The sequence below is a fragment of the Oncorhynchus tshawytscha genome, linkage group LG06 (genome assembly GCF_018296145.1).
Source record: "Oncorhynchus tshawytscha isolate Ot180627B linkage group LG06, Otsh_v2.0, whole genome shotgun sequence".
NCBI classification, from domain to species: domain Eukaryota; kingdom Metazoa; phylum Chordata; class Actinopteri; order Salmoniformes; family Salmonidae; genus Oncorhynchus; species Oncorhynchus tshawytscha.
Window position 1 is genome coordinate 62,084,663 of NC_056434.1, and position 14,865 is coordinate 62,099,527.

General features: G+C 42.4%; 1 protein-coding gene across 1 annotated transcript in view; it reads left to right on the forward strand.

Annotated features, from left to right (window-relative positions):
- Positions 1-10,796, forward strand: part of LOC112253405 (DNA nucleotidylexotransferase-like) — a 142,248-nt gene extending 131,452 nt beyond the window's left edge. The window contains exon 11 of the mRNA XM_024425384.2: positions 8,975-10,796. Coding sequence (XP_024281152.1) covers positions 8,975-9,061 — 87 coding nt within the window. The 3' untranslated portion in view covers positions 9,062-10,796. The remainder of the gene's footprint in view (positions 1-8,974) is intronic.
- Positions 10,797-14,865: the final 4,069 nt, after the last annotated feature.

A 14,865-nucleotide genomic window follows, 5' to 3' on the forward strand; every position in this document is an offset into this window, starting at 1 on the left:
TGCAACAACATTCAACTGGGTTGTGTTTCATAATTATATATATTTATATACATTTTTTAATTTAAAAAAATGTATTAAACCTTTATTTAACTTGGCAAGTCAGTTAAGAATAAATTCTTATTTACAGTGATGGCCTACGCCGGCCAAACCCAGACGACGCTGGGCCAATTGCGCTCCGCCCTATGGGACTCCCAATCGCTGCCGGATGTGAAACAGCCTGGATTCAAAACAGGCTGTCTGTAGTGATGCGTCTTGCACTGAGATGCGGTGCCTTAGACCGCTACGCCACTCGGGAGCCCTGGTTCGAATCCATACATGTCACGTTGTCAAGGGAATTTCTTGACAGTGTTGCCATTTTTGTTTACAGACGATTGATTAATAAAGTTCTAACATAGTGCATGGTTATTGAGTGCCTTGGTTCAAAAATGAATCAATCTGGTCTAGAGATTGAGTGGGTCATTTGTAGAAAGGAAATTAGAGGAATTTTTATGATTTTCCCTACCTTGCTAAAGTTGAATGGTAAAAATACATTTTGGTCTGCATAGGTTATGGTTGATCTGACAAATAGGCTACCTGTTTGAAAACAATACTCTTGTACACGCAAATTCACGCCGTTGACGAACGTCCCTCTGTGTGATTAGTCATATGACAGTCATGTGTTATCTAGGCCTTATGACTTAGGGTGGAAGGAACGTGTTACAGAGGAAAGAAATAGAGCATTCTGCTTAATAGGCAATGAGATGTAAATGCCTTTATCTTCCTCTGATCATTACATTTGGACACCCATGAACAAATAACGGTCATTTACTGGATGTTTATGTGGCTACATAAACACAGATGAAACCAAAACGTATGAAACCATGGTGGCCAAATAAACTCATTCTGTGTGTATGATTAAAAGGTTGATTATCTGGCACTGTTTTCCCTTACTGCCCAGTGCATTGGGCTGATTAGCAGGCTGAGAGAGTTAGGTAATGAAAACCACATTCAGCTCAATAGCCTTTTTATGGTTCAGAGTGGTTTATGATGCTAACACTAATTGCTGGGTTGATTAGTTAGGTGTCTGAGTTGTCTCCTCTCTCTGTGGTTCTATTCTGTTGCTCTAGGGTGCCTGAAGAAGGCTGGGGGTGTGCGCTCGTGTGTGTTTGTGTGTGTGTGTGTGTGTGTGTGTGTGTGTGTGTGTTCTGATCGTGGGTGGATCATTTCAGTAGGACAGCAGAGGCCCAAATCGACTCCCTCTTTTCCGCCACTGTCAGCCCTTTCCTGTAAGCTGCAATAAAGATAGATTAATTTAGAGACCATCCAAATATTTTCGATTCATCAATCTCTAGGCAATAACAACCTGGTTCAAGGTGGTGACAGTAAGGAGGAAACTATCCAAACAAAGGGAGGGAGGAAGGATGCGGCCCACGCTGGTATGCCTTATGTAATAGCCTTGATGTGGTTTGATGCAGTATCTATAGATTTCTAATGGAGAGACCCACATGAATAGTATGACGGGAACTGTAGACATATGATACGGTAAGCTATAGGTGAATGTGTGTCTTCCTTACTGAAACAATATGTTCTTCAGTCCAGGGGAAACCTTTTTAGAGGTGTCAAATGTAAATGGTTTATTTTTGAAAAGGTGACTTTTTCGAAATACTTATTTTCCTTTCAATACATGAAATGCATTGCTTGCTGTCCAACAGAGGAAAACAAACACAACAGTCCTGAATTGCCATGTCCTTCAGACATACTTATCGCTGCCAATGTATTATACTCTAGATGATGAATATCGACACTGAGATTACTTTAAAAAAATAAAGTAGCCTACTCTCCGACATGCCACCTGTTGTGTGTGTTTGTCGTATTTGTGTAGCCTTTGTAAATTTACATGTTCCTATTAGTTGTTTTTTTTGTGTGGATTTGCATATTATTCAACCGTTTGCATATCCCTGTGTCTAAGGACCCACAAAACAGCAGGTCTGTTGTAGTATGTGTGTGCGGTGTGTGTGTGTGTGTTTGGTTTTACTATTCTTGTGGGGACCAGAAGGCTCGTCGGTCCCCACAAGTAAAAAAAAAAAAAAGAAAGTAAAAAAAAGAAGAAGCTAATTTTAGGCTTAGGGGTTAGGTTTAGGTTTAAGGGGGTTTCTGTTTGTGCTGGTATCAAACCTTGGTTGTATGTGCCTATTGCAACTTCCTGCTCTGTCCGCATATTGAAAGTCAGTCTGGTCTGGAGAGGGTGGGGGAACATGGGGTGGTTATTTACCTGAGGGATCAAGGGAGGTTGACAGCTCAGAGGGGTCACCTGCGACAGTTCAACGACAGGAAGACGCTTTGTCATAAGAAGAAGACGAGGGTTGATTAAGTGCTGAGGTTAATCAAGTAGAAAAAAAATATTATAATAATAAATCATGCAACTGGATCAATTAATTTATGTCAAATCACACCAAGTGATAAAGGGATTGAGGGATTCGATGCTACACCAATAAGTGCTATGTTAAATCGGTGAATATAAGAAAATTAAATAAATGTGAAGGACAAAACCAAAGACAAAACAAGACAGGGCAAATAAACACTTTTTTTTCTGAACTTCTCCTGGTGTTGGTGGCCCCTCTGGCTCTCCTAATTGGGCCCCCACCGACTCCTACAGGTCAAGGCTGTATATTATTCTTTAGCATTGAAGCAAAGTCCAGACAAGTTTAAGTTTGGCTATCCACCTGGATGCAGCTGCTCTTCTCTGGGTTATGGTACCGGAAGCTTTCATCTCCAGACCAGTGATGCTGAGGGAGGTTGTGGGGTGGGTTTGAAAGTGTTTGACCAGGTGTGTTTGTAGCGTGTTCTTTTCAATTGTGTAGAGGTTGTGTGTGTGTGTGTGTGTGTGTGTGTGTGTGTGTGTGCATGGCTCTTTGAGTGGCAGCCAAGTATTTCCATTTCCATCAGGCCCATCCTCTTGAGTGGCAGCCAACCATTTTCATCAGGCCCATCCATCAGGCTGTGTGTCATGGCAGGAAGGCAGTGACATAGAGCAGAGTTGGGGCAGGTGTTTAGAGGGCCTGATGTCTGTGTTCACATCCATGAGATCTGTAATTACGCAGTGGACAGAAAAAATACACAGCTGATTAGCTGCTCATTAATTAAGGCAAGGACACTGAAATGCTGGAACGCAAACTCCAGCTCCTCTGCCCTCTGGTCTGAGCTGGTACTGCTACACTTACTCTGTTGGAAGTGGAGTGCTTACTATAGTTGTGTTATGGCAGAATGTAGTACATGGAAGGTAGGATCATTTGTGCATGACATATGCTCCTTATTGGAGTAAAAGGGTTTAAGTCAAGTCTCAGAAAAGCAACCATTTGTTCTTGGTCAAAGCTTTCAGGTGGCCAGTAAGTAAAGCAATGTTATCCCCAGAGGGGATTGGACAGAGCTCACATTTCACAGGCCAGGCTTCAACTTGATCGAGGACCATGGCTAAATTGGTCAGTAGTTGGAGCTGATCCTTGTCTGTACTGTTTCCTTTGTTAGCTGGACCTTAGAGTTTACCATAGCTCTCCGTAGAGCCTTTAGAACAGCTAGCATGCATCTTGTTACGGATGCCTGAACCATGAGCTAATTCACCTTTAGAACTGACTGTCCAAAGCTCTTATGTGTAACAACCAGTTTCCCAGTCACTGTGTGTATTTTTACTTATTTGCTTCCTGAAATCTGTCTGCTCTGGAACTATGGAGTTGGGAAGAATAGAGCCAGTAGCACTCTCTGTGCACTCTCAATCTCTGTGGAAAGGCTTTAATGCTGTAACTCGATCTTCCACTGACCCTACGCACGCTTGTTAGACTACATACAGTTGAAGTCGGAAGTTTACATACACTTCATTAAAACTCGTTTTTCAACCACCCCACAAATTTCTTGTTAACCAACTATAGTTTTGGCAAGTCAATTAGGACATCTACTTTGTGCACGACACAACAATTGTTTACAGACAGATCATTTCACTTATAATTCACTATATCACAAATCCAGTGGGTCAGAAGTTTACAGACACTAAGTTGACTGTGCCTTTAAACAGCTTGGAAAATTCCAGAAAAGGATGTCATGGCTTTAGAAGCTTCTGATAGGCTAATTGACATAATTTGACTCAATTGGAGGTGTACCTGTGGATGTATTTCAAGGCCTACCTTCAAACTCAGTGCCTCTTTGCTTGACTTCATGGGAAAATCAAAAGAAATCAGCCAAGACCTCCGAAAAAAAATTGTAGACCTCCAGAAGTCTGGTTCATCCTTGGGAGCAATTTCCAAATGCCTGAATGTACCACGTTCATCTGTACAAACAATAGTATGCAAGTATAAACACCATGGGACCATGCAGCCGTCATACCGTTCAGGAAGGAGATGCATTCTGTCTCCTAGAGATGAACGTACTTTGGTGCGAAAAGTGCAAATCAATCCCAGAACAACAGCAAAGGACCTTGTGAAGATGCTGGAGGAAACAGGTACAAAAGTATCTATATCCACAGTAAAACGAGTCCTATAATCGACATAACCTGAAAGGCCGCTCAGCAAGGAAGAAGCCACAGCTCCGAAACCGCCATAAAAAGCCAGGCTACAGTTTGCAACTGCACATGGGGACAAAGATGGTACTTTTTGAAGAAATGTCCTCTGGTCTGATGAAACAAAATTAGAACTGTTTGGCCATAATGACCATCGTTATGTTTGGAGGAAAAGGGGCGCTTGCAAGCCGAAGAACACCATCCCAACCGTGAAGCACGGGGGTGGCAGCATCATGTTGTGGGGGTACTTTGCTGCAGGAGGGTCTAGTGCACTTCACAAAATAGATGGCATCATGAGAAGGAAAATTATGTGGATATATTGAAGCAATATTTCAAGATATCAGTCTAGAAGTTAAATCTTGGTTGCAAATTGGTCTTCCAAGCATACTTCCAAAGCTGGGGTAAAATGGCAACAAAGTCAAGGTATTGGAGTGGCTATCACAAAGCCCTGCCCTCAATCCCATAGAACATTTATGGGCAGAACTGAAAAAGCGTGTGCGAGCAAGGAGTCCTACATACCTGACTCAGTTACAACAGCTCAGTCAGAAGGAATGGGCCAAAATTCCCCCAACTTATTGTGGCAAGCTTGTGGAAGGCTACCCAAAATGTTTGACCCAAGTTAAACAATTCAAAGGGCAATGCTACCAAATACTATTTGAGTGTATGTAAACTTCTGACCCACTGGGAATGTGATGAAAAAAATGAAAGCTGAAACAAATCATTCTGTCTACTATTTTTCTGACATTTCACATTCTTAAAATAAAGTGGTGTACCTAACTGACCTAAGACAAGACATTTTTACTAGGATCTAATGTCAAGAATTGTGAAAAACTGAGTTTAAATGTATCTGGCTAAGGTGTATGTAAACTTCCGACTTCAACTGTATATACAAAACATTTACACACTCAATCACACACACTATATGTGACCCGCTTCAGGAAACTAGGCCTATGCCACAAGTCACGACTTCACAGGAGAGCCATTTGAACATTATTTTGTATTTTTTATCATAACACGTTTTTTTTGGCTTGAAATTCCTTCTGGAACATGTGAACTTTCCTGTGACTTAATAGCAAACTTGTATGCCATCTGTAAATATGAATAAAATTGTTAGCTTTGTTGGTTAAGCCACAGAAAATGCAGCAACCTTCCCACTAGCCATGATTGGCTGAGGTAATGAGTGGGCTGGACATGCTGAGAGTTCGGGATTTGTCTGCCATATAGAAGGCTTCTGTCTATTTGAGCTGTTCAGTCTGTATTGGTAATCTGTTAGCTAGCTAGCTACATTGAACCTGGTTATTTAGCTCCCAGCAGATTCATGCAGGGTAGTAATGACATGTTTTGGCACTATGTTCATTGTTGTTTAAATAGCTAACGTTAGCTCGCTGACTCGTTAGCTAACGTTACGTGATGTGTGTGATCTTACACATTGTTTACCTTGCTAGGATAATTGTTTACCTAGCTAGCTAGCTACATGTCTTAAGATGAAGTGTAATGTTAGCTAACTAGCTAACATTAGCTGACTGGCACCCTAGCTAACGTTACGTGCATGATGTAATTATTCTCATCCCAGAGCCATTTGCTTTGCTAGTTAGAGCCTAATGTTAGCTAGCTAACATTGAACCTGGTTGGTTAGCTCCCAACAGATTCATGCAGGGTAGTAATGACATGATTTGACACTATGTTCATTGTTGTTTAACTAGCTAACGTTAGCTGACTGGCTCGTTAGCTAACGTTACGTGATGTGCGTGATCTTACACGTTGTTTACCTTGCTAGCTAGCTTCATGTCTGAAGCTAAAGTGTACAACACCCTTTGAATATGGCTGGTGTCAGTAAACATCGGCAAAAAAAGAAACGTATTGAAATTGTTGACAGCAGTGCTGGTTAGGCTGTTTTCATGAGGTAAACAAGTCATTGGCCAGAGCGTCTAGGGTGCTCTGAACGCTCCGAGAGCGAAACGAAATGGGTGGGACTGAAGCTTAAGAGGGCGTGAACGATGCTGAATGGGTGTAGACAAAGAAGAACTCTTCACTAGATACCAAATCATTCAAAGCCATTTTCTCAAAAGTGAGTTTACAAGTTTATCAACATTCAAAGCAGAATTACTTTCCCATTGTTCCTCAAAAATGCAGTGTATGAAATGCAATTTTGTAGCATCGCCTCTACTTTTATCCAATGTAAAAAACATCATTTCAAATTTTGCTACATAAGACCAAATCCAGTTTGTGAGTCCCATATTGACATTCCCACACAAAGCCCACACACACACTCCACCACACACGCAGACCAATACAACACAAACACACATACATACACATTACAACATGCACGCACACTCACACACAGTTTTACACTCATCATTTGCTGCTGCTTCTCTGTTCTTCATTTTACTCTAATTATCTATCCTGATGCTGAGTCACTTTAACCTGCCTTCGTGTACATATCCACCTCCAATACCTCGTTCCTCTACATGTTGATCTGGTACTGGTACTCCCTGTATGTAGCTCCATTCTTGTGTATTTTATTGTATTCTCCTTGAGTTACTATTGTTTTGTTTTGCATTGTTGGGACTCGTAAGCAAGCATTTCACGGTAAAGTCTTTGTTTTCTATATGTTTTGTATGTGTGTGCGCATGTGTGTGTGTGCCTTGCGGGCACGGCTGCATTTGCTGAGAGTCAGGTGATAATCAAATTGACAGGATCAAGATCCAAGCCTTGACTGTTTGTAAGAAAGATTTTGTCAACAGAGATAGAAGTCAAATGAAGACTGAAAGAGTGTTTAAACAGACTGGACCGTGGCTGGCCTGACTGCTTTTACCCAGCATGCACTTAGGGCCTCTAACATCCCCCTTGTCATTTGCATGTAAATAACGAGTTGGCATGGCGGGATATATGCCTAGAAGTGCTTTTCACTCTCTCCTACCAGTTATGCTTGGTTATCATCTGCCGTTAGCTGGCAGGAAAGGCCACATTTTTCCTCTCTTCTCATTTCTGTGTGTCAGGTCTAGTTTAGCACTTCAAGGCAGAATGTGTCAGGGTTAAAGCTTTTCACCGGGCCTCTCACACTCACAAGGTGAGTCAGGCTCACCACTGAAACATAGCGTTACTTAGAGCAAGGTCAGAGTTTTTTATGACTGTGAGGAGGATGCAGGTAGCTGGATATAAATCTGGGTGTTCACGCTATGGTCAGAGTTGGCACATTTACTGTTCAGTAGCAAATGTTGGCCATAAGAATGATGGCCTCCATTCCACTTTATATGAGTTAATGCACATCTTGTTAGATTTTCATCAAATCATAGCAACTGTGTATTTTTGGTTCAAGGGGTACTGTTGTGAGTCAGAAGAGAAAAGTCTAGTAACTGACTATGTTGACTCATTGATATAGTGATCTCATCTTGAGTTACTGATCTAATCATACTTGTGCTTCTATGGTTTGACCCTTGAGATGTTTTCAGTGCGTGCTTGGCCTCTTGCCGTCAAGCCATGTCAACTCTCACAGTCTATGTATGTGTTTGTAATGTTGCAGACAACAAACAGTACATGAGACACCTGACACCTGCTCGTTGAACATCTCATTCCAAAATCATGGACATTAATACTACTATAACAGTCTCCACTTTTCTGGGAAGGCTTTCCACTAAATGTTGGAAGATTGGAAGCAAGTCCCTGCAGCATTCAACCACAAGAGCATTAGTGAGGTCGGGCACTAGTGTTGGGCGATTAGGCCTGGCTCGCAGTCAGCGTTCCAAATAATCCCAAAGGTGTTCGATGGGGTTGAGGTCAGGGCTCTGTGCAGGCCAGTCAAGTTATTCCACACCGATCTCGACAAACCATTTCTGTATGGACCTCGCTTTGTACACAGGGGCATTGTCATGATGAGGAAAGTGCCTTCCCCAAACTGTTGCCACAAAATCGGAAGCACAGAATCATCTAGAATGTCATTGTATGCTGTAGCGTTAAGATTTCCCTTCACTGGAACTCCCTTCACTGGACGAACAGGTATTGTGCTGACGTTGCTTTCAGATGCAGTTTGGAACTCGGTAGTGAGTGTTGCACTTGGCGGTCCCGTTCTGTGAGCTTGTGTGGCCTACCACTTTGCGGATGAGCCGTTGTTGCTCCTATACGTTTCTACTTCACATTAACAGCACTGACAGTTGACCAGGGCAGCTCTAGCAGGGCAGAAATTTTATGAACTGACTTGTTGGAAATGTGGCATCCTATGACATTGCCACATTGAAAGTCACTGAGCCATTTTACTGCATGTGTTTGTCTATGGAGATTGCATGGCTGTGTGCTCGGGTGTGAAACTGGTGTGAAACAGGTGTTGCTGAAATAGCCAAATCCACTCATTTGAAGGGGTGTCCACATTCTTTTGGACATGTAGTGTATATTTTATGTCTACAATGTTTCTGAATCCAACCATCAATTTTGTCTTTGTTCTTTCTCCAGAAACTATTCCTACCGGCAACTTCAGAGGAGGATATCTTTGCCCATCTGGGTTTGGAGTATGTGGAGCCCTGGCAGAGAAACGCATAACCATGTTTCCCTCACAGACACCCATACAATGCCACCTTGGCTACATACTGTACATCACTCCCATCTGTCTACCCGCTCGGCTACACACTACTGCAATCTCATTTCAAAGAGCCTAATCTGGGTTGATTTCTATACTTGTGTTCTGTTGTTGGACTAGATGCTGATGTATGATTCATCATTTTAGTCTTTTCATCATGCCTGGCTGCTTTCTGTTAGCCTCTTAGCGAGTAAACATTCTGCTCTGTCATTCACAACACACTTTTCTCTGAGCATTCTTGTCTATGTGACTGATACAAAGCTAAATCAACAAATGAATTGCCTGTGGTGGCTGCGAGGTAAAAAGGGAGAGAGGAGAGGGGTATAAGCGTGGGCGAGAGAGAGAAAGCCTCATCGAGAAAAATGGTTGTAATCAACCTCCTCCTGGCAGGAGAGCGCTCAGCACGAACCGGAGCCAAGCCTCCTGGGAATGGAGAGGTGGGTAATGAGCTGCAGATAGGGGAGCATTCAGCATCCCCGTTTAGCCTCCGTTTGAGCCTCCACATCCACTGGAGATCATTTAGCAACCGCTCACAACAGCTACAGCCTTCTACGCTCAGTCCACTGTCACAATCAATCCCTTTCCCGGGCACAGGACTGAATTGTGCTGATTAAGGCCAATCAACTGAGCTGGACAAGCTGCAGTGACCAGGGTTCATATGACAAGTCAGTTCACATTGTAAATGCAATGTTGGTTATTAAGATAGATGTTGACATTTGCAAACATTTATCCCAATATACAGTAACTTAGTGAGTGTGGCCGTTTTAATGGCCTCTTGTTAGGAAGCATGGTATTATTCTTCCCCACGGTAGCTTTGAGGGACATACAGATTCATCTGCTTGAGATATACTGTAATGGCCTGCTGTCCTGTCCACAATCTTGCCCAGTTTCCCCATGATGCTCAGGTAAAGCACATCCCATGGTATCTCCGAAAGTGCAGATACTATACTGTACGTCACTGGGGCTATCGCATCCTTGTGAAGAACCCTATTTAAAGATCTTTAAGTAGAGCATCCCAGGCACATTGAGGAGTCGACCCCAGGGCCTAGCTCTCACTCCCTTTACCCTCTCTCCCCTATCCAGGCTGGTCGGTCAAACAGAGAGATTGAGCTCACAGTTTCAACATCACTGTGAAGGTCCAGTTGAGGAAGCGTAACTAATACTGCATGGACAAATACTTTTAAAGCTGTGATGTCTTCAGTAATTACTATGGGATTTAGTCCTAACAGTTTCACAATCTTTTAGCAATTTTCTAGGATTTAAATCCCATTAGTTCTGACCTGAAATGGTCCTGTCTGCCTTAACAATTAAAGAGGAGTGCTCCTACATATCACACACATTTAAGTGTGTTTTCTGTGGTACAAGGTGAGGAATATACTAAAAGTACACAAGTGTGACAGATACCAGTGTTTATGGAGGTGTACTACTGGCCATTTCATTCATACATTGTTGTGTTTGTTTGCTCTGCTTTGCAATAAATCAACAGACCATTCAACAGACTCTCATTGCTACCACCAGTGAAATAAACTGTTAACTGTTATTATAATATGTTCAGAACCTCAATAAACAAAATTACAAGGGAGCATCAACCAATTATCCAATAATGAAAATGCATGTTGTCCAGGGCCCAGTGCTTCAAAAGTAATCTGATCAGATTTTGGCAATCGCTTAGAATGAAATCCATAGAAATAGAATGAATAGAACAGGCGTCCCCATTAGTTGACTATACCAAAGTAAGGTTGTGGCCAATAAACAGTGGTACAGTGCAGTATCAACTCTTCAATAAAATAATTCAGTAAATCTGGATTAAAATGATTACAATAGAATAGCAACCAGGTGGTCTTTGCACGTGAATTCAGCACTACACGTGTAATAACCTTGCATACTACCATTCTGTGCACCTGTTTCAGATCATTTAATATGATAATAAAAAATTCAAATAATGAATTGAATTCAACATACAAATATAAAAATAAAGACTTCCCCTCTGTGTTATTGGCATACAGGTAAAACTGCTAAAATAAAGGAAACAGTTGAGTAAATGAGGGATACAAAGTATTTTGAAAGCAGGTGCTTCCACACAGATGATTTTTTTTTTTTTGTGTGTGTGTGTGTGTGTGTGTGTGTGTGTGTGTGTGTGTGTGTGTGTGTGTGTGTGTCAGTCACCATATCTCAAACCAATTGAACACTTATGGGAGATTCTGGAGCCGTGCCTGAGACAGCGTTTTCCACCACCATCAACAAATAACAAAATTATGGAATTTCTCATGGAACAATGGTGTCGCATCCCTCCAATAGAGTTCCAGACACTTGTAGAATCCATGCCAAGGCTCATTGAAGCTGTTCTGGCAGCTCGGGGTGGACCAACGCCCTATTAAGACACTTCATGTTGGTGTTTCCTTTATTTTGGCAATTACGTGCATTTTGGCAATTTGGCAAATTCATGATTTAAAAATGATGTGTGTGAATAAAAACAGCTTGATTCGCTGAGAAAAAAAGGTTGTGTTTTGCAGTACAAACAGTTTACATTTCTCACTATGCAATCCTTTTTAAACAGCACTTTACTCTCAGCAACATTCTACTGGCACCCATCCTATTAACTCAGCACGGAAGGGAACATTTAAATTGAAGATTGGTGGTGGGTATACCATGTAGGCAGGTCCCACTGCGTGCTTTTAGTTGCAAACCCTTTTCCCTGACCTTTTAAAGAGCCTCTGCACTCTGAAATATCCCAATATAAACCGCCATGGAAAAAGATCTAAGGTCATTCTACAGCTCTATCAATGTGTCAGCATGCAGATTATGGGGGTGATTGAGGGAGGTGATGATATCAGGACAGTTTGCATTGAAAGCTGGTGCGGGAGATTGAGGTGGGGGCCATTAGATTGATGACCGGCCCATTCAATAAGACAGTGGATCAGCCACAGCTCATACACCAGCAAACAGGATACTACACTTTTATCATGAACTTGACGTTCATGGATGTATAAAATGAACTTGACATTCATGGATGCTTTTGTGTGCTATGTTTGAAATCCTTTAAAAAAAGTATTGGCATACTGTATGTGTGTATGTTTGTATTACACTACACTACCCAAGATCACATAGGTTTGCATATTATAGCCTAGAGAATAACTGTGACAATAAATGTATGGGCTTCCACTCCAACTGCAATGTGGCGCATTACTGTGCATGCAGCAACGCTGTCACAATATCACTGTCCTGCTTTCACTTACTGACAAAAGTTATCTTTCAACTCAGCCATCCCCTAAACTAATAGAGGAGAGGAGACAGAAATAGATCAGGTTGAAGGCTGGTAATTTCATAGCTCCTTGAGTAAACTCTTCGTTATTGTATCAGAGGACAGTGATTTATTAGATGTGCTGTACAGGCTAGAATGTATTGTGTCTGGGCCAGTCAAAGCCAGTGGAGGAGGGTGACAGAATAAGGACGCTGTGTATCCTTGCCTCTCAAGTCTTGTCAGACTGTCAACTCACCCGGAGAGAAGTGAAACCGATACATGGCTGCAGTTTATGTGGAACAAGAGAGGAGAGAAGGGCGAAATACTCAAGAGTGCCTGGCTTCATAGCTCACATGGTTAGAGTCACCCACACCAAAAAATAACAGACGTTTGAGAGAGATCTACTCGTAGCCCTGTAAATGTCTCCAGGTGCCTGTTGGATGGTTTTTCACTGGGGGATCTGATTTGTACTCTAACCAATCATTATAATGGCGACGATAGTGTTGATTGGGCAATGCGTGTTAGAAAGACTCTCGTCTTTTTTTGTTGTCAAACCTCCGTATTCCAGAATGAAACTGTGCACTTCCACGTAGAACTACATTCCCTAAATACTCACCCAACAACACCCAGATCCGTTCAGCAGTTTTCTTTCACGACGGTAGTTTTACAAATCTGCATTCTGCCATTGACAACTATTGAACAGACATTCAAGAAATCCAACAGAGTTGTTGGCTACAGCCAACACTGTCATTCTAGGAAAGATGCCATTTGTCTCCATTCATATTGTCTCATTACAAACAGATATGATTGACTCAAAGGAGAGGGTTCATGTTTTCTTTAGGAGTCTTATCTTGTTCATTGAAAGGGTAAATGAAAGGGGCTCAGAAAGGGACTCCTCGCTTGACCTGACAACGATACGGAGCTGGCTGTGGAGTCATCTTGCATGGAGCCACTGCACAGTGTGTGTAGATCTCAGTGATAAATGACCTGGATCCTGGATTCCTGGGGAAGTTGGGCCGAGCCTCGGGAATAGTCCGCCTCCACAGGTGGAAGAGGACAAGAATGGAAAGAGAAAATGGAGGGAGAAAAGAGGAGCTATGCCACCTGCTCCAGCACGTCACCTCGCTGCCCTCTACCTTCTGCTGTGTCTAAAAGAGGGGCTGTGGTGACCTTCTTGCCCATCCTCAAGCTGTCTTCGACCCCCCCCCCTTCTCTACCCCTCTCTCAGCCTGCTGTCTGGTCCGGCAGCCGCACCCCAAGAATAACCGGATAGGCCCCACCGCCTTCTCGAGATAGTCATTTTGACACTCTTTGAATAGAGGGCCAATCGTTTAACCCCTCCCAAACCCCCCTGTTGACCTGTTGTATTTTTAGACATCACCACATTTCACGCCATGGTAAACACCTTCAGCAGGAACGTCAAGGGTAAGGCCACAATTCGACGGGGTGGATTTTTGGAAAATGAAGTCCTCAGATTCATTTGAAAATCGAGCCATTAGCATGTTGGAACAAGAGGGCATTTACGAATGTGCATTTAGGCTACATGACTGTGTCTGTGTGAGTAAGTGCATATTATCTATCAGAGTAGGTGGATATCTGAATCAGAAATACTCTGGTAGTTTTGGGAGGTTTCTGTCAGCCGAATAATGTCCGTGATATGTGTTCAATGAGTAGTAGTTCCTGCATTAGGGTCAACCTCTTTCCACGGGTAATTAATTCCAACATGTATGAGTGGCTGAGATTCTCTATGGAGATTCTCTATGGACCGTTTCCCTCTGTTCTGCCTGTGTTCCATTGACCTCAACCAGTTTGACCCCCTAAGCAGAGACACTTATGCCAAGACACACTCAAATAAAACAAGCTAGCAACAATTGTAAAGATTGTAACATTAAGTGACAAAAAAATAGACATTTTGTTAGGACAGCTATACTCCCAAAGTCAGTTTGGTTTGAACTTTTAAGGTGATGGTGATAATTAGGCAAGAGAAGACAGTTATCAGCATCAGGGAAAGCCTGCACACACAAAGTAAAAATCAATTATCTAAGGCACTCATTCTGTCATTCTTGTCATTTTAATGTGAAATGATGGCACCTGATTAACACCATTATATCCTAGACTTGAATCACTAAATGTATCTCTAGGGAACTTTCATTGTCAATCTAGTGCTGTGCCTGTCCCTGTCCCAATTCATGTAGCTTCATTTTTCAACACACTTCTCATTCATTCACATGAGAGTTCATCAAGAGAATGGGCATTATATAGGTTCGTGCCCACGCTATTCTTAGCACTCAAGCTGCCTCTTGATTTGACTAATTTTAGTGTGGAGGTCTGTACTGTTATTGTGCCCATCATTAGTCAAGGACTTTGAAAAAGCAAAGCTCAGATGTACTGTCCAAAGCCAGGATCAAAGCAACCAGAGAGACAAACACAGGCCTAAGCAGTATGCCTCTCTCTCTCTCTCTCTCTCTCTCTCTCTCTCTCTCTCTCTCTCTCTCTCTCTCTCTCTCTCTCTCTCTCTCTCTCTCT